Below are 21483 nucleotides of genomic sequence, written 5' to 3'. Positions count from 1 at the left end.
GCTCGCGCTCGCGATTGCTATTTTCGATTACCAAAACGACTGTTGCTAGGATGGCCTCTTCAATGGCGTGGTTGGAGACACTTAGAAAATCACGTAAAACCGCATTAATTCAGGACGGTAATGTATTTTACCTATAATTAAAAGTATGCATAGAACGTACATGTGTGGGAATTTATCTTTATAATACTGAACTAATGACAAAATGTGGGCAGAATGAGTAGTTCGGCCGAGCTTTATTCACTCACAAAACATGCAGCATATGGGACTAGGCTGGACTAGACTCGATGCCCACCCAAGTTTCCCGGCGCGCTTGAGTGGTTATGGGCCATTCCATGGTAACTCGCGTTACACCTAATGGGTACATTGACACGATAATGTGCCTATATCTTTAGAACTGCTAGGATCTGCAAGATACTTTTTTCAAACATGGACAGGGTAGATATAGAACAACTGAATGAAACAAAAAAGAAAATTGAAGAACAAACATTTTTAGATTCTTGGATTATTGAATTTTGGTAACTCGCGTTACAAAAAAAGGACATGGTCAATTCTATGAGACCCTCTTTTGGCAAAGTCTCCTCATACTAGACAATCTTGACAAAATCTTTCCTACGTTGATAGTAGGTTGAGACTTACAAGTATAAGATCACAATATTAAAGATAAGAAACAATGGACTAGTAAAATGCAGGAAGCAAATAGTCTATGTCGGTAACTCACGTTACGGTAACTCGCGTTACGTTTTGTCCGGAGGCCATTTTCACCCCTATGTAATAGATTAAATATCCCAGGACCCCTTAAAAAAGGCTTAGAATATGGAAATATATTCATCTTTTTCAATTTAGCGAAATTTTCAGGAAAAAATATTACAAGAATCCTGTGTAATCTGCAATAAATTGTTTTTTTTTCATCTACAGTCCCACATGTACGTTTTTGATGATGGTTTGAGATCTTAGGAAATCAACAAAAATGAAAAATAAATTGTATTGAATTTGAAAGGCCCTAATGTTTTATGAACATCCATGGCATAAGGTTAGTGATAAATCAAAGAATTAACATAAGAGGTACATTTCTTTTTTTGATGTCATGTCCTTCTTCTCATGGAATGGCCCTTAAGCCCCAGTCCCATATAAAGCCGGACCAGCACGGACGAGCACGGACCACTCCGGACCATCCCGGACCATGGTCTGGGGTGATCCGGGATGGTCCGGGATGTTTTGTTCAAAAAAAGTGTGATGCTTTTAAGCTACAGTCCCATATATGTCCCGGACCGTCCCGGACCATCCCGGACCCCATCCGGGGTGATCCGGGATTCGGTCCGTGTTGACACCGTGTTGGCACCGGGGTGGTCCTGGATGGTCCTGGATGGTCCTGGATGGTCCTGGATGGTCCTGGGCGGTCAATAACTCACTCCCGGACTGCCACGGATCAACACGGACCGCCCCGGCGCCACTACGGATGACCCCGGACCCAGCACGGTGGCTACACGGATCACCCCGGATCAAACTATTGTCCCGGACCGTCCCGGACCACCCCGGCAGTTTTTGACCGTCAAAAACATCCGGGGTCGACTCCCGGACCGCCCAGGACCATCCAGGACCATCCAGGACCATCCAGGACCACCCCGGTGCCAACACGGTGTCAACACGGACCGAATCCCGGATCACCCCGGATGGGGTCCGGGATGGTCCGGGACGGTCCGGGACGTATATGGGACTGTAGCTTTATGCTGAAGAAGAAATCTCGAGTGTTTTAAAATACAGCACATTACAAAATCAAGCTGTGCCCACGTTTGCAATCAGATTAATTAATGCTTCATTCCATGCTTTGTTTTGGAAGTTTTGTCAACTTAGATTCATAAATTTTCAAAGACGGTTTCAATAACAATTTAATTTTGGCCTTTCGCCCCTTGCTTTGCCTTTGTTTAGACCTAACAAGTTAGGGTCTAGATCTACTTTTACTTTTTTAATTTATTGATGATACTGTCATAAAGTGATAGGGTGTCCAAATTCGTGCACATTGAAATAAAGAACATAAAGAATGTGATATTCATTATTCTTATCCTCCATCACATGATGTTATTTGCCATTTTAATTGCTTACAATCGTGTCAAAAGTTTTGGAATTCATTAGTTTCTCTGTTTCAACTGTAAAGTTTGGTAAACTATCCGAAATATATTACGTCTAAAAGGGTAGTAAATTTACCACCAAAGCACAGCACTAAGTTACAATACTATTTATTTTTGTCATCATTCACAGGAAGAAGAAAGCTTCATTTTATCCTCCTGGATGGTAGAGAGCTTGTGGAGGAGTATGACGTCAAAACCAATGACTTACTAGGTAAGACTAAGAGATGAAAGGTGACGTCAAAACCAATGACTTACTACCGGTAGGTAAGAGATGAAAGGTTGCTTTAATTTTCAGTTTGGAACAAGGTCTAGGTCAAGGGTACAGCATCCTACATGGCTTGTAGTGGTTTCCTATATAAAAAAATACTTTATGCTATTATTTTGTTTAAATATTTAAGATGGTTATTTTGGGGGTTTCGTAAGTTCATTTATTTATTCAAAATTAACAAGAACAATCACTGTAAATGTGTATTCCATGCATTTAGTTCAACACAGCACAATTTACAATTTTACATGTAATCATGTGGTCACCACAAGCTACATGTATATATGTTTTGACTGGTTATTGTGAGGATCCAAATGGCAAGGATGCATAATTTGTTCTAAAAGATATTAAATTTAACAGGTTGGAGAGGTGATTCAGTTCCTACAAAACTGGAGCTGTGCTTCTTAAAAGCATTATCTTATGGAGAGATATTTGTTTTGAATGTCTATGTATTGTAAGCTTTCTGTTTTGTCTTTTATGTGCAGTGCGTAAGTGGAAGAGTAAGAATGTACTTGGAAGAGAGGTGAAATGGGAGTTTGAAATTGGAGAGCAGTTCAGACGTCCAGCTGCGGGTGGAGAGGCAGATTTGCTCATGGAAAGCAGCTCTAATGTAAGTCAAGATACATAATTTCTTATGTTTTTTCTTTAATGCAATATTTATGGTTTCTTGCTGTCTGCTGCCTCAAGATCACTGGAGCGAAGGTAGGTGACATGAATAGCCAGAGTCCCTTTTCAGTGAAGGACTAGGCCTAATCATTTTCATCCAGATGGATTCATTCACCTTTCTTGACCAGAAATGTGTTTCAAAGTCAATAACATGGGCATCATTCCATCCAATGTTGTTGTCAGTTGTCACATATCTGTACTCCAGTGATGGTGAGGCAGCAGACAGCAAGAAACTGGGAATAATCACTTGGCTTGAGAAAGCCCAAAGGAGTGGACAAAGGCTTGCCTACTAAATGTTAAGGTCGATAGACCCTTAACTGCATGTTATAGTTATCCCAACAAATCAAAGTGTTCTTAATTCATTTCTATCTCTACAGGATTTGTTACAGAGTAAATTCAAAATAACATTTTTGAATGAACTAATCATACAAATACTCATAGCATTGCTTTTATTGTTATAAGTAGTAGTAGTAGCATCATGATTGTCATTATTGTTCTTCCAGTTTAGTAGTTGCCGTATTGACTCAGGTTGATACAGGTGGTTGCTAAAGCAGGTTTGACTATATGTGATTAATGCAGCAAAGGAATTTTTGAAAGTTGCAAAAGTTTCTTCCTCTGAGAATAGCTGTCCATAACAACTCCCAAAAGTTCAGTGACTCATTTTTTCTGGTTTACACTGATTTTATTTTAAAGTACATACTATCAAAGAGAGAGATAGAGAGACAGAGAGAGATAGAGAGACAGATACAGAGAGAGAGAGAGCTAAAACAAAAAGTACATATGCAGATGTCTACAGAGGAATCAGCCTTATATATATTAGCCAAGTGGCTTGCCTCTTTGTGACAAAAGCTTCTTTCAGAGTTTCTCTTTCTACTGAAAATATAACTTACATGTAAGAATTATGATTGTCAATTATGAGGAAACAATAATATAGAAAGTGAAAATAAAGGTAATCAAAACAGTCTTTTACAATACGAATACTGAATAAAGATTACGTTCATTTCTGGCTACATCCTGTAATTTGGCCGTCCTTAAAGTGATGTGGTAACATTGTTGAAGGTTGATGAAAAAAATTGCTTAATTTTTGTATAAAATGTTACTTATTATATTCCTTCTACTGTACTAACCCTCTGACATGCAAAAAATCCTGAAAAAATTCTCAAACCACGAAGATATCTATGGTTTTCTTTGAAGGCGTCGATGTGAGGCACCCTCTAACAGTGATTAACAGTAAATTCTCCCAACCATTTTTGAATTTTCCCAACCGTTTTTCCATGAAAAAAAGACATAAAACAGGCTATAAAAAATCTGTCAACACTTAAATGTCTGGAATGGAATGTAGAGCCATTTTATTGCTTTGTGACGGTTTACATTCACCTAAAATGTAATGGAATTGTAACAATATAGTTGGGAGAATTAAGGAATCAATCAGATCAGTTTTTCCCAATTTGTACCATGAATAATGGTCCGTTTTCACTCAAATTTTCAGATTATCTTTAATTGTACATCTAGCATTGAAGACACTACATTAGCACCACTATCTCTCACCTGAACAATGTTACCAAGTCCCTTTAATGCACGCAATTACAATTTAAATTGAATTGACGTTTATTGTCCATTGAGGAAGAAAAAAAATTCACTGGCTTTACAGACATTGTACATGTACATAATACAAGAAAAATTACACGTTACGATAATAGCAAATGTACATCATCACAAACATAAAAACATTCTAAAAAAATAATTATAACATTAGAAACGGAACATCATTTATATAACGATTGCAATATAATTATAAATAGCATTAATATTACCATTTCAAGTGCTTTATATGTGTTTGATTGTTTTTCCCATTTTTATTTCCGGACAAGAAAAGACCGGATTACTAACATATTCAAATTTATGGATGTTTCTTTCCTGGGGACCTAGTGACAAGGTATTCCATTAACCTGTTATTAATGAATGAACTACAATACTTGGAATCCAGTCTGCATACATTATTTGTTGCTGTGTGGGGCAAGTCTAGGGCAAGCCTTCAGGTTTTCAAGAATAACATTTGTTTCAAAAGTATGCATACAATTTGAATATGATGGTAAACCGGTCTATGCCAATAATGATTTACTGTTCAGCTTAGATTTAATCTCCCTCATCCTTTGAGATGTATGTATCATACACAATAATACTTATATTTAAATGGGGAAAGGTATGCACATTTGCCAGCTGTAAGATGACATGAAATTGAAATTTAAACAGCAAAATATTTCATTAAAAATAGTTTTGTTACATATCACTTGGAAATTTATACAAAATACAGTTTGGCGGTATCAGCAACAAATGGTGTTTGGTAATGGAAAGATGAAACTTATAGTTTGGTTTGTGTCAGAATAGTCTGAACCAAAGAAATGGCATCAGGGATTTTAAGTGTTGTTGTGTTTTTTTTTATTACTATAATTGTTTTTTCTGACCAAGCAAAAGAGAGATAAAAAGAAAAAAAATGTGGGCACAGTTTGAATTAGGCACAGGCCAGTTGTGCCACCCCCACCCCCCCCCACCCCCCCCCTGCCAGTGTTACCCAAGATTGAAATTGCTGCAATACTTTTAACATGGTACGATTTTAGAAACATCTTTTAATTTCCACTGAATTGAATAGAAGTTTTGCTTCTCACGATAGGCATTGACATCATGCTTGACCATTTTGGCTGCATGACTGTGAGTGTGCGCTCACATACATTCTGACTGCAAACTTGACGATGCTTTTGAAAATTTAATCTTACGGGTCAATTTCCTCAACTTTCTCAACACTTTACCTTTATGTCAAGTTTAACTTGAGATTTTCAATCTAAGCTTACCATATTAGTGTCAAAGCTACGATATCCCAGATATGGGGAAGGTTAAAAGTGGTTTCCTACGAGGTCTTGTGTGTGACTATCAATTATTACCAACTGTGCCTTCCACATTTTTTGTCGGTGATACAGTATACTTATGTGCAAAAACTGTGCCAAGTACCGAAAGATTTGCAAAAGATTGACAAATTAAGCCCTAGATGAAGCCACATTTCTTTCACGGAGAATATTCTTGAGCCATGCTGATGGCCGAGGAATATCATGGAACCTGAAGTAGACCATGCACTTGAAAACTTTTTTAAATGTAGGATGCTTGACAGCATATATCATAGGGTTCAGACAAGTAGAAAGAGTGAGAAGCACAAAGAAGAACAAAGAAGCACATATTTCTGGTTTATATAAGTAGGTACTGCATGAATAAGGGAGAAGACAAAGGAAGAAGGCCACTATAACAACCGCCATGTTCTTGGTGATGTCAATCTGCATCTTACTTGATCCAGTAGGTGATGCCACTAGGTTGTTGATATTGCCAGAAGATACCCTCAGTATGTCCCTTGTCTCTCTGATATGCCTCCGGACATAGAGCATGATGGCAACATAGCAGAAGATGATCAGGGCGGTGCAAAACATGGCGCATGCTGAGGTTATGTTTCGAAACACTCCATGCATGGGATGCCCAAAGTCCCAACCACAGGTCCTCGTGTCAGGACTATACTTTATACCACCTGTTGCAGGAATTAGCTGTGGTACAACCATCCCCAGGAAGGGAAAAAGCCACAGGAATGCTACCATGATAGCAATGCTACTGCGAGTGTAGATCTTCTGTTGCAGTCTCATACTCTTCGTGATGTGGATGTAACGGTCAACCGCTATTGCAGCCAAAGTAAAGAAGCTGACTGCTAACGTAAAAATAAGCAAGGCTCCAAACAGTTTGCACAACCCATTGCCAAAAGGCCATCCAGTCTCAGAGAGCACTGAGAAACCTTGAAATGGAAGGGTCAGTGCCGTGATAAAATCAGCGACGCTGAGGCTCACCACAAACACATGGGTTTTGTTTTGCAGATTTCGGCAGAGGGAGACAGCCAGAATGACCATCAGGTTTCCAAAGGAACCAAGTATTCCTATGATAATGAGTAAAGAACCAACGATTACAACTAATTGGCTCCTAGTATCATAAACAAAGGATGTGCCTTCAGGTGGTTCCATAGATGTAGTACCTTCCAGGTTTACAGTTTGGGTGTCCATCTTGATTCTGATGTTGGTGGTTATTTTACTGTAATGTACAAAAAACATATCTCACGTCATTAAAGACCTGGGCCGGTATTCAATTCAATACTTAGAATAAGTAAGAAATTTACTAAGTAAATGGCTAAGCTAAGAAATTTACTTATTTCATATTCAAATCGCATTTTAGACTTGTACTTACATTAGACAAAATTTAAGTAAAATATTTGGTACTGATAAGCATTGTGACATCACACGGTCAATCAAAAGTGATGCGCAATTAATGCGTTGCAATAAATGCGCGCTAATATAATTGTGCGCAGGTTATCATACTGCGTAAGAAAACCATATGCCTGCCAATCAAGGCCTCCAAATAATTGGCTTAAGTCTGGAAGGGAGCTGTCTTAAATTAAGGGTAAAAAACTTAGCCAAAAGTTAACAGAAATTAATCACTGGCCTGTCTCAAAGCCTCTCTAAAGTCTTGGGAGCCCCAAATTTGATGGCAAAATTTCACTTAAATTGTATCATAATGTGAAAGAGGATGTCATTTAAGATACACTTCTGCAAAGATTCCCCCCCCCCCAAAAAAAAAAAAAAAAAAAAAAAAAAAATGTGTCTGAAGACAAATATTGATGAAAGAAAACATAATTTGGGTTTTCTGATGTACACAGAAAACCAACATTTTGTATTTTTTAATCAATATTCGTCTTCAAACACATTTGTTTTGAAAATCTTTGCAGAAATGTGTCTTAAATGACAGCATCTTTCACATTATGATACAATTTAAGTGAAATTTTGCCATCAAATTTTGGGGGCTCCCAACACTTTAGGGGCTCTAATATAAGTTTATTAAAACCATTAACATCTATTAATAAAAAAACCCACTGAGTACAGTCTCTACATGGACATTACATGTCTGTTTACATTTATATGCAATACTACCCTGTCACCCCATCCACTAGATTAGGCCTACTGTCTCATCAACAACAATTTAAGGTATCGTTATCAATTATCAAACATCAATCTTTTTTGTCCCAACGTCATCGCAAAATCAATTTGAATTTATCCGGGATCACAAGCAGCTACATGTACATTAGTAAGATTGCATGAAAGGTTTGAATATATAACCTTACCTCGTTAGATCTTTCCTCTTCTGGCACCTAGAGCTGCTACATGTACGCCAGGAAGATTGCATGAAAGAGATGCTTTATCTAGGCAGGTATCTTTGCTCAATGATCCTTTAGCTCTGAAACTCAGCAATGTATCTCAATATTCTGACTTCTTTTAAAGAAAATTAATAGGAGGAACTTGATACATTTGGTCTCAATCAAGGAAACTGGGTGTCACAGCTTTCCTTCTATAACCGTCCTTATGTTATCTTTTGTTTCTTCCTTCAATAACCTTTTCTTATGTTATCCTTTGTTTCTTCCTCCAATAACCTTTCCTTATGTTATCCTTTGTTTCTTCCTTCAATAACCTTTCCTAATGTTATCCTTTGTTTCTTCCTTCAATAACCTTTCCTTATTTTATCCTTTGTTTCTTCCTTCAATAATCTTTCCTTATTTAATCCTTTGTTTCTTCCTTCAATTACCTTCCTTATTTTATCCTTTGTTTCTTCCTGCAATAACCTTTCCTTATGTTATCCTTTGTTTCTTCCTTCGATAACCTTTCTTTATGTTATCCTTTGTTTCTTCCTTCTATATCCTATCCTTATGTTATCCTTTGTTTCTTCCTTCAATAACCGTCCTTATGTTATCCTCAGTTTCTTCCTTCTATAACCGTCCTTATGTTATCCTTCGTTTCTTCCTTCTATAACCTTTTATGAATCCTTTTTTACTTCCTTTAATAATCTTTCCCTTTGTTTCTTCCTTCTATAACCTTTTCTTATGTTATTCTTGGTTTCTTCCTTCTATAAACTTTTCTTATGTTTTTCTTGGTTTCTTCCTTCAATAAACTTTCCTTATGTTTTCCTTTGTTTCTTCCTTCAATAACCTTTCCTTATGTAATTCTTTGTTTCTTCCTTCTATTAACTTTTCTTATGTTTTTCTTGGTTTCTTCCTTCAATAAACTTTCCTTATGTTTTCCTTATGTTTTCCTTCAATAACCTTTCCTTATGTAATTCTTTGTTTCTTCCTTCTATAACTATTTCTCATGTTATTCATTGTTTCTTCCTTCTATAACCTTTCCTAATGTTATTCTCTGTTTCTTCCTTCAATAACCTTTCCTTATTAGGTGATACGTACGAAGTCTACGTATCACCTATTGATTTCGTCAAGATTTTTATTTATTCTTCCTCAAATTTGTTCGCAGGATATCTCAAGACTGAATAAAGCCATTGTCATGAATTTTTCTATGATGATAGATCTTATTCTAACTTAGAACTGCGTGACTTTTCAGAGAATCAAAATGATCGTGACGTCATCCAGGCGCCATTTTGTGAAAATCAACTTATGATCATATCTTCATAATGGAAAGTAATTTTTGATTCATATTTATAATGATTAAGATCAATATCCGTCCGGTCAATTTCAGGTCAATAAACGTGCGCAAACGCGCGCGTACGCGTTCGTCCACGCGTTAACGCGCGCGTAAAAATTTAAAATGCTCCAAATCATCCCAATTTTTTTTTGCATACGTTTCAGGCCATTTTAGGCATTTTGCAAAAAAAACGCGCACACGCGCATGCGCGCGCGTTTTCGCGCGTACTGGCATTTTGCAACATAGAATCGCCAAATTTTCCCTGTCATCATATAATTATGTGGCATATTTTTCCAAGCATTTTGATAACTTGTTCACCTTTTAATAACGCAATGAGCGTTCGTCAAAGTTGACAGCACGCGCAAACCTGCGTTATCTTTATCCAAAATACATGGGCAAAAACATGCCTATACAAAATTCATTGTAACTCTTCAGGATGGATGAAAATTTCCAATATCTTTTCATATTTGGAAAGATTATGAGTTGGAGATATGATTTCATGTCTCATTTTGACCCTCAATTAACTCATGACGTCATCATAATTGCCTCCGAACTCAAAATTTCAATTTGCATATTATGACGTAAGTATATTTTTGGAAAATTGATTGTAACTCTGTAAATATTAATCTATTTTCTTCCAAATTTTGATATGTTTTAGCTGAGACAATTTTCTACAAATACAGTGTCAACAATTTTTCATTTTGATAAATGCATCATGGCGTATTTTTTCGATTAAAGGAGGCATGTCAATTTTTCACATTTTGCGTGTATTCTCTATGGGGCATGACTTTTTCTCAAAACTGGATTCTACATTCCTGTCTTTCGCGAGCAATATCTCCGTTATTTTAGCTTCGTTTTTGCTGAGCTTCGAGTATGTTGTAGCTGAACAATTAGCTATCACGAATGTTCCATTTATTTTTCGATCAGATGCCGGGATCATGCTCATATTTCACTTGCAAAGTAGGATTTCAGAATTCCATTTCCCGTTCACGTGTAATCGCTATGGGAGATGTTTTGGTATATCGGTAACGCACTTGACTTCCAACCTCGAGATCCCTGGTTCAAGTCCGGGTGTCTCCAACAATTTTTTTCTTCACTTTTTTTCCCTTTTGACCTTTCACTGTACCATCTCCTTTGATTATTAAAACACGTAGAATCGCAAATAATGTAATAAACAACCCTTTTTACTTTATTATTACCCTATTTTCACTTAATCCATTACTTTTTGCGTGTAATCCCTATGGGAGATGACTTTTTCTCAAATCTGGATTCTACATTCCTGTCTTTTGCGAGCAATATCGCCGTTATTTCTGCTTGGATTTTGTTGATTTTTGAGTATGTTGTAGCTGAGACTATATGCTATCTCAATCGACCCTCATTTTTTCAATAAGATGTCAGGATCGCGCTCATGATCATGATCATGATCATTACGTCATGATCATCATTATCATAATAATGATAATCATTTATCAATTACATTTTCATCTCTTTGAATAAGATAAAATCGTCAAAAGGTGTTGTTCATGATGTAAATTAGAGTCAAAGGTGTAACTGGTTACTGCACAGGGTCAAAGGTCATATATTGTTTCAATCTATCTTCCCTAGATCCATGATGATCGAGGAGACACAATTTAATTTTGACATATGGATAGATCATAATGGGAGAAGCATTTTATAAAATAATATATCATGTAATGCATTATTCGTTATTAAAACCATTATCATACGTATCACCTAATTCGTCTAAGTGACGAATTAAAGTCTAGTGTTATCCTTTGTTTCTCCCTTCTATAACCGTCCTTATGTTATCCTTTGTTTCTTTCTTCTATAACCGTCCTTATGTTATTCTTTGTTTCTTCCTTCTATAACCTTTTAGTTTCATGAATCCTTTTTTACTTCCTTCTATAACCGTCTTTATGTTATCCTTTGTTTCTTCCTTCAATAACCTTTCCTTATGTTATCCTTTGTTTCTTCCTTCAATAACCTTTCCTTATGTTATCCTTTGTTTCTTCCTGCAATAACGTTTCCTTATGTTATCCTTTGTTTCTTCCTTCTATAACCTTTCCTTATTTTATCCTTTGTTTCTTCCTTCAATAACCTTTCCTTATGTTATCCTTTGTTTCTTCCTTCAATAACCGTCCTTATGTTATCCTTTGTTTCTTCCTTCTATAACCGTCCTTATGTTATCCTTTGTTTCATCCTTCTATATCCTATCCTTATGTTATCCTTTGTTTCATCCTTCTATAACCGTCCTTATGTTATCCTTTGTTTCTTCCTTCCATAACTGTCCTTATGTTACCCTTTGTTTCTTCCTTCTATAACCTTTCCTTATGTAATTCTTTGTTTCTTCCTTCAATAACTATTTCTCATGTTATTCATTGTTTCTTCCTTCTATAACCTTTCCTTATGTTATTCTTTGTTTCTTCCTTCAATAACTATTTCTCATGTTATTCATTGTTTCTTCCTTCTATAACCTTTCCTTATGTTATTCTTTGTTTCTTCCTTCTATTAACTTTTCTTATGTTTTTCTTCGTTTCTTCCGTCAATAAACATTCTTTATGTTTTCCTTTGTTTCTTCCTTCAATAACCTTTCCTTATGTAATTCTTTGTTTTTTCCTTCTATAACTATTTCTCATGTTATTCATTGTTTCTTCCTTCAATAACCTTTCCTTATGTTATCTTTTGTTTCTTCCTTCTATAACCGTCCTTATGTTATCCTTTGTTTCTTCCTTCCATAACCGTCCTTATGTTATCCTTTGTGTCTTCCTTCTATAACCTTTCCCTATGTAATTCTTTGTTTCTTCCTTCTATAACTATTTCTCATGTTATTCATTGTTTCTTCCTTCTATAACCTTTCCTTATGTAATTCTTTGTTTCTTCCTTCTATTAACTTTTCTTTTGTTTTTCTTGGTTTCTTCCTTCAATAAACATTCTTTATGTTTTCCTTTGTTTCTTCCTTCAATAACCTTTCCTTATGTAATTCTTTGTTTCTTCCTTCTATAACTATTTCTCATGTTATTCATTGTTTCTTCCTTCTATAACCTTTCCTTATGTTATTCTCTGTTTCTTCCTTCTATAACCTTTTCTTATTTTATTCTTTGTTTCTTCCTTCTATAACCTTTTCTTATAAAAGGCCCGAAGGGCCCGATGAGCTTATGTCATGGCGCGGCGTCCGTCAACCGTCCGTCCTTCCGTCTGTCCGTCCGTCCACAGTTTTCAAAATGCTTCTTCTTCGTTATTTTTTTAACCGATTTTGATTCTGATTGTTTCATATGATAGGGCTAGGAGGGGGATTTAAAACTTCTACACAGAATCGTGAAATTCATTATCTATGCTAATTTATGCAAATTTATACGAAATCACAAAAAATGCTTCTTCTCCTTCATTTCTCGACCGATTTTGATTTGGTTTGCTTTATCTGGTAGAGCTAACTTTGTTACACTAAACTTCTACATAGAATTTTGAAATTGTTCTCCATTAATTAATTATGGTAATTTATGCAAATTTATTCCAAAAATAACAAAAATTGCTTCTTCTCCCTCATTTCCTGACCGATTTTGATTTGGTTTGCCTTATCTGGTAGAGCTAAATCTGGAACACTAAACTTCTACACAGAATTTTGAGATTTTGCTCCATTGATTATTTATGGTACTTTATGCAAATTTATTCCAAAAATAATAAAAAAATCACAAAAAATACAGCTAAATGAAATTATGTCCCTTCCAGGTCATCAAATTTTTATTTTTTGACCAGTTCAAAAGTGTACCACATAAAATTTACGATATTTGTTGTTGCGAGATGCGGATGAGCGCTACGTCATTGACGTTCTGTTTTTTTTTATCCAAATGGATTCTTTCACCTTTCTTGTCCAGAAGTGTGTTTCAAAGTCAATAATATGGGCACCATCCCATCCAATGTTGTTGTCACCTATCTTTGCTCAAGTGATCTTGAGGCAGCAGACAGCAAGAAACTGGGAATAATCACTTGCCTTGAGAGGGTCCACAGGTGTGGACAAAAGCTTGCCTACTAAATTTAAGGTCGGTAGACCCTTAAACTGCATGTTATAATTATCCCGACCAATAAAAGTGTTCTGTATCATGCAATATGGTTGTTTACATGTATTTGTGATATTACGCTTTGTTCATAATTTATTTCTCTCTCTACAGTATTTGTTAATTCAAGATAACATTTTTGAATGAACTAATCATACAAATTCTCATAGCATTGCTATTCTTGTTATAATTAGTAGTAGTAGTTGCATCATTATTGTTCTTCCAGTTTAGTAGTTGCCGTATTGACTCTAGAGATACATACAGGTAATTCAACTTTACCTAATATTGCATAACACAATGACCCTGTACTTCATACTTATTATCCTATTTTCCATTCATTACTCCATGTCCTACATATCATTCCTAACCAAGACGTTCTTGCTCAATATTGGATTGTACAGTGCTTTTAGCTGCATTGGATAGATTGAGTTGTGATGTATTTACTGTCTAATATTATTTAAATCTAAATTATATACATGTATACAAAAGCAGTGTACTGTAAAAACAAGAATCTATGGCACATACATAAAATGTTTGTGAAATTGTCACTCATTCAGATTCAAGACAGTTTCATGACGCAAAACACAGTGAAACCTGTACATAAAGACTGCTCAAGGGAGATAAGAAAAGTGGTCTTTATTGGCAAATGATCTTCATATACAGGTGGTTGCTAAAGCAGGTTTGACTATATGTGAATCACAATTAGTGCAGCAAAGGAATTTTTGCAAGTTGCAAAAGTTTCTTCCTCTGAGAATGGCTGTCCATAACAACTCCCAAAAGTTCAGTGACTCAATTTTTCTGGTTTACACTGATTTTAAAGTACATACTATCAAAGAGAGAGACAGAGAGAGATAGAGAGACAGAGACAGAGACACACACAGAGAGAGAGATAACTAAAACAAAAAGTACATATGAAGATGTCTACAGAGGAAATCAGCCTTATATATATATATATATTAGGTAAGTGGCTTGCCTCTTCTGTGACAAAAGCTTCTTTCAGCGCTTCTCTTTCTACTGAAAATATAAGTTACATGTAAGAATTATGATTGTCAATTATGAGGAAACAATAATATAGAAAGTGAAAATAAAGGTAATCAAAACAGTCTTTTAAAATATGAATACTGAATAAAGATTACGTTCATTTCTGGCTACATCCTGTAATTTGGCCGTCCTTAATGCACGCAATTACAATTTAAATTGAATTGACGTTTATTGTCCATTCAGGAAGAAAAAAAATTCACTGGTTTTACAGACATTGTACATGTACATAATACAAGAAAAATTACACATTACAATAATAGCAAATGTACATCATCACAAACATAATACCATTCTAAAAAAATAATTATAACACTAGAAACTGAACATCATATATATAATGATTGCAATATGATTATAAATTGCATTTATATTACCATTTCAAGTGCTTTATATGTGTTCGATTGTTTTTCCCATTTTTATTCTAGGACTCACCAGAATAGACCAGTTTACTAACATATTCAAATAAATTGATGTTTCTTTCCTGGGGACCTAGTGACAAGGTATTCCATTAACCTGTTATCAATGAATGAACTACAATACTTGGAATCCAGTCTGCGTACATTATTTGTTGCTGTGTGGGGCAAGTCTAGGGCAAGCCTTCAGGTTGTCAAGAACAACCTTTGTTTCAAAAGTATGCATACAATTTGAATATTTTAGTAAACCGGTCTATGCCAATAATGATTTACTGTTCAGCTTAGATTTAATCTCCCTCATCCTTTAAGATGTATGTACATGTACATGTATGTATCATACACAATAATACTTATATTTAAATGGAGATTGATATGCACATCTGCCAGCTGTAAGATGACATGAAATTGAAATTTAAACAGCACAATATTTCATTAAAAATAGTTTTGTGACATATCACTTGGAAATTCATACAAAGTACAGTTTGGCGGTATCAGCAACAAATGGTGTTTGGTAATGGAAAGATGATCTGTGCCAGAATAGTCTGAAGCAAAGAAATGTCATCAGGAATTTTAGGTGTTGTTGTGGGTTATTTTTTACTACACTTTTTTATTAAAAAAATTCTCTGAGAACCAAAAGAAAAAGTGGGCACAGTTCCAAGGCTCAGACCAGTTGTGCACCCCCTACCCTTCCCCAATCTGCCAGTGTTGCCCAGAACTACATTTTAGACTCTATAGAAATACCATTGATTGAATTTGTCGCAATATGCTACACTTTTAGAAACATCTTTTAATTTCCACTGAATGAAAATAAAAGTCTTGCTTCTCACAATAGGCATTGACATCATGCTTGACCACTTTGGCTGCATGACTGTGAGTGTGCGCTCACATACATTCTGACTGCAATCTTGACGATGCTTTTGAAAAATTTAATCTTACAGGTCAATTTCCTCAACTGTCTCAACACAATACCTTTATGTCAAGTTTAAACTTCAGATTTTTAATCTAAGCTTTAATACCATATTAGTGTCAAGCTACGATATCCCAGATATGGGGAAGGTTAAAAGTGGTTTCCTACGAGGTCTTGTGTGTGACTTATCAATTATTACCAACTGTCCCTTACAAAGGTTTAACTTTGTCAGTGATACAGTGTACTTATGTGCAAAAAAATTGATCAGCAACTGACAGCTTTGCGAGAGATTGACAAATTAAGCTGTAGATGAAGCCACATTTCTTTCACGGAGAACATTCTTGAGCCATGCTGATGGCTGAGGAATATCATGGAACCTGCAGTAGACCATGCACTTGAAAACTTCTTTAAATGTAGGATGCTTGACAGCATATATCATAGGGTTCAGACAAGTAGAGAGAGTGAGAAGCAAATAAAAGTAAATTTGTTGTTTTTGTACTTCATATGAGTGGAGACTCAATGAATAAGGGAGATGACAAATGAAGAAGGCCACTACAACAAGCGCAAGGTTCTTGGTGATGTTAATCTGCATCTTACTTGGGCCAGCTGGTGATGCCTCTAGGTTGTTGATATTGTCAGAAGATACCCTCCGTCTGTCCCTTGTCTCTCTGATGTGCCTCCAGACATAGAGCATGATGGCAACATAGCAGAAGATGATCAGGGCGGAGCAGCAGAGGGCGCCTGCTAAGATTATGATTTGGAACACTCGATACCGGGATGCCCCAAGTCCCAAGTACAGATCCTGGAGCCAGGATCATGCCTTACACCACCTGTTGCAGGGATTAGCTGTGGTACAACCATCCCCAGGAAGGGAAAAAGCCACAGGAATGCTACCATGATAGCAATGCTACTGCGAGTGTAGATCTTCTGTCGCAGTCTCATACTCTTGGTGATGAGGATGTAACGGTTGACCGCAATTGCAGTCAGAATAAGGGAGCTGGTTGATAACGTCAAGATAAGCAAGGCTCTAAACAGTTTGCAGAGCCCACTGCCAAAAGGCCATCCAGTCTCAGAGAGCACTGAGAAACCTTGGAATGGCAGGGTCAGCGCTGTGATAAAATCAGCGATGCTGAGGCTCACCACAAACACATGGGTTGGGTCTTGCAGATTTCGGCAGAGGGAGACGGCCAGAATGACCATCAGGTTTCCAAAGAAACCAAGTATTCCTATGATAATGAGTAAAGAACCAACGATTACAGCTTGACTCCTAGTAGCATACAGAGAGGATGTGTCTTCAGGTGGTTCCATAGATGTAGTACCTTCCAGGTTTACAGTTTGGGTGTCCATCTTGATTCTGATGTTGGTCGTTATTTCACTGTAATGTACAAAAAAAAAATATCTCACGTCATTAAAGACCTAGCTTTCTAACTTTTAAGAAATACTGTTAGCCATGAGAAGTTAAAAGTAAAATCTGGGTTCATATGTTAATTGTCATAACAAATTATAATTCAGCAGAATAAGCACTTGCACTCGCTGCAAGCGTTGCACAAAAATTAACCAATGACCTGTCTTAATATAAATTTATTTTTACGATTAACATCTTTTTGTATTATTACCACCCCTGACCAAGTACAACCGCTTCATGGACATTACATGTATTTTTACATTCATATGCAATACTACCCTGTCACCCCATCCAATTGTTCCACTAGATTAGGCCTACTGTCCATCAAAGAAGAATTTTAGGTATCGTTACACATCAATTATCAAACATCTATCTGTTTATAATCCCAACGCCTTAGTGTGATATAGTACTGCAAAATGAATTTGAATTTATCCTAGATCGGAGGCAATTGCATGCACCAAAATATTGTTATATTAATGAAATATACGATTGATATGACAAGGTTGTGGTGTATTGTTATTGTACTGATGTAAAAGTAAAATCTATCAGTTTACAAGTTTAAGTTTGCAAAGAAATACTGGAATCGCTATTTTATTATGTGATCATGCAAAGTCTTGTCAGTTCCATTTTATGGATTCTGAATAACGTAACCTTATTCAGTCTTTCCTCTTCTGGCCCTGTGTTTATCTGGTACCTAGAGCAGCTACATGAACATCAGGAAGGTTGCAGGAATACGATGCCCTATATAGGCAGGTATCTTTGCTCAATGATTCCTTAGATCTGAAACTCTGCAATGTATCTCAATATTCTGACTTATTTCAAATAAAAATTAAAAGCAGAAACTTGATGCCTTAAGTTCCGGTCTCAATCAAGGAAACTGGTTGTGACAGGATGTATTAGTTATGGAGCTGAGTTACTTAATCCGGAGTTCTATACTATTAAAGAAAGAAAAGTGTCAGCAAGAACTATTTCTTTGGACCTGATTTTTAATTTTCTGATTGTAAAAACAGAAACAACAAAAATCAGGGGCAAAATACCTTTGTGTGAATTTTATTTTGCACATTACATAGTTTTTCCTCTAAGATATGTTTTGTTGAGAAATCATTTACTAAGAGGATTGCTTTCTTTTCTTTTTAATCTGATAAAATAATCATAATCAAAACAGTCTTCTACAATACGAATGCTGAATAAAGATTACTTCCATTTCTGGCTACATGTACATCTTGTAATTTGGCCGTCCTTGAGGCACATGATTATAATTTGAAATGAATTGAATAGATTGAATTGCCATTTATTGTCCATTCAGGAAATCATTTTTTTACAATCATTGTACATGTTTATTTATTTATTTCACTTTTTTATTCAGGGTAGTCTGTTCAGTATACAATAATAAAAACCTGGTCTTCCACAGAGCCCTGATTATAAAAACTCTTCATGAAAACTACATAATTTACAATTGGAACAGTACAAAATATCAAATTATAACATTTAACACAATTTATGCATCGTTTAGAGAATGATAAAAAATCAGCTATAAAAAATATAAGTACATATCAATATTACACAAAAGAACAACAGTCAATTAGTGATAATTATACTAACATTATATTGTAAGCATGGTATGGTAATAGAATTAAGTAACATGACAAAAACTGAATCATAATAGATAATGAGAAAGAAACTAATAAACATGTCAGAACTAAATCTATTGGGATGAAAAATGCATTAAATCTACCAGAGGTGGAAAAACCTTGCATTATACAGTCAGTCAATATCCATTTTATACATCAACAGCAGAATGAACACGATACGTACCATGTGAGAAATCCTTTTAGAGCTCTCTTAAAGACTGCTACGCTCTGTGCTTCTTAAACTTCAAGCGGAAGCTCATTTCAAATTTCACTGCCTAAAAAAAATAAATGACTTCCTGTAAAGTTCTGTTTGAGATTTCAGTAACCGCAACATCGTCTTATCTGTGTTGCAAGTTATTCGTTGTGAAATAACGTCAAAGAATATAAATCTGTCATGTACGGTTTCAGGTATCTATTTACCCATTTATACATGAAACGGCACATTTTTTTCCAGAACAACTTATCAAGAGTTGGCCAGCATAGTGACTGGAATACATCCAGGGACAGTATATCCCATGACTTTTTTGAAACTATATAGGCAGCTCTTTTGTGTAATTTGTTTAAGGTATTGAAATTCTCAATACTTCTGCGCAACCATACATTACAACAGTAAAGAACATGGGCTATAATGTACCCCCAATATATACCAGATAATTGTTTAGTAGAAAAATATGTTTTTAATCTTCTTATTACACCTACATAGCTTCGTTTCACCATTAAAGACACTTTATCAGTATGTATCTTAAAGTCAAGGGTAGAGTCAATGGTTACACCTAGACACCTAGATTCATCAACACATTCAACAGATTTACCTGTCAATGTAACATGCAACTTTAGATTTGAAAATCGATGTAATGTATGTCTTGAGCCTATTAATATGACTTTGGTCTTCTTTTGATTGAGGATCAACTTGTTTCTGTCAACCCATTCATTTACTTCTTGTATTATATTGTTAAGTTGGATTTCAATATCTGTTGGACTGTTTCCATAAACGGATACTGTTGTGTCATCCGCATACATATAAACTTTACCTTTACTTATATGCCTGGGAAGATCGTTTATCATGACTGTAAAAAGGAAGGGCCCAAGGATTGAACCTTAATTGAGCCACTCCTGTGTTGACATTCATGATGTTTGCCTTTTTATTTTGCATTGAACCATATTGTTTCCTGTCATTAAGATGCCAAGTAAGACATTTATTTTCACATTTATGTAGAAAAATTACACATTACAATAATAGCAAATGTACATCATCACAAACATGATATCATTCTGTAAATAATTATTACATTGGAAAGGGCACAACATTTTTACATTGATTGCAATATAATTTAAAACTGTATTACCCGGAATTTCAAGTGTTTTGATTGTGTTTGATTGTTTTCCCCATTTTTATTCTAGGACTCACCAGAATAGACTGGATTACTAATATATTTAAATTTATGAATGTTTCTTTATTGGGGACCTAGTGACAAGGTATTCCATTAACCTGTTATTAATGAATGAAGTACAATACTTGGAATCCAGTCTGCATAAATTATTTGTTGCTGTGTGGGGCAAGTCTCGGCACGCCTTCAGGTTGTCAAGAACAGCCTTTGTTCAAAAAGTATGCATACAATTTGAATATATCTATGCCAATAATGATTTACTGCTCTGCTTAGATTTAATCTCCCTCATCCTTTGAGATATATAAACATGTACATACATATTTATCATACACAATAATACTTATATTTAAATGGGGAAAGGTATGCACATTTGCCAGCTGTAAGATGACATGGAATTGAAATTTAAACAGCAAAATATTTCATTAAAAATAGTTTTGTGACATATCACTTGGAAATTCATACAAAGTACAGTTTGGCGATATCAGCAAAAATGGTGTTTGGTAATGGAAAGATGAATCTTTACTTTGGTATGTGCCAGAATAGTCTGAAGCAAAGAAATGTCATCAGGAATTTTAGGTGTTGTTGTCGTTGTTTTTACTGAACTGTTTAAAAAAAATTCTTTGAGAAGCAAAAAGGGAAGTGGGCAAAGGCTGGTTGTGTAACCACCCCCCCCCCCCTAACCTCTCCCGTTCCCCCCAATCTGCCAGTGTTGACCAGAACTCAATTTTAGACTCTATTGAAATACCATTGATTGAAATTGCTGCAATATTTTTAACATGGTACGATTTTAGAAACATCTTTTAATTTCCACTGAATTGAATAAAAGTCTTGCTTCTCACAATAGGCATTGACATCATGCTTGACCACTTTGGCTGCTTGACTGACTACATTGACTGACTGGCTACATTCTGACTGCAAACTTGACGATGCTTTTGAAAAATTTAATCTTACAGGTCAATTTCCTCAACTTTCTCAACACAATACCTTTTATGTCAAGTTTAAACTTCAGATTTTCAATCTAAGCTTTAATACCATATTAGTGTC

General features: G+C 35.5%; 2 protein-coding genes across 3 annotated transcripts in view; one reads left to right on the top strand and one right to left on the bottom strand.

The window, feature by feature from the left end:
• LOC752160 (protein DPCD-like) overlaps positions 1–21483 on the top strand; it is a 31138-nt gene continuing 9655 nt past the window's right edge. The window contains exons 1-3 of one of the 2 annotated variants that reach the window (XM_030992982.1): positions 1–117; positions 2257–2337; positions 2877–3001. In XM_030992982.1, coding sequence (XP_030848842.1) covers positions 51–117; positions 2257–2337; positions 2877–3001 — 273 coding nt within the window. In that variant the 5' untranslated portion in view covers positions 1–50. The other variant, XM_030992989.1, reaches the window with a different exon arrangement.
• Positions 6037–7158, bottom strand: LOC105444718 (G-protein coupled receptor moody-like). Its single transcript, XM_011679343.2, has one exon. It carries the CDS (start codon positions 7143–7145, stop codon positions 6090–6092), a length of 1056 nt encoding a protein of 351 aa, XP_011677645.2. The 5' UTR covers positions 7146–7158; the 3' UTR covers positions 6037–6089.

Source organism: Strongylocentrotus purpuratus, unplaced genomic scaffold (genome assembly GCF_000002235.5).
Source record: "Strongylocentrotus purpuratus isolate Spur 01 unplaced genomic scaffold, Spur_5.0 spur5_contig_847, whole genome shotgun sequence".
Lineage (NCBI taxonomy): Eukaryota > Metazoa > Echinodermata > Echinoidea > Camarodonta > Strongylocentrotidae > Strongylocentrotus > Strongylocentrotus purpuratus.
The sequence above is the reverse complement of the archived record's forward strand: the minus strand, read 5'-3'. Positions and strand labels throughout refer to the sequence as shown.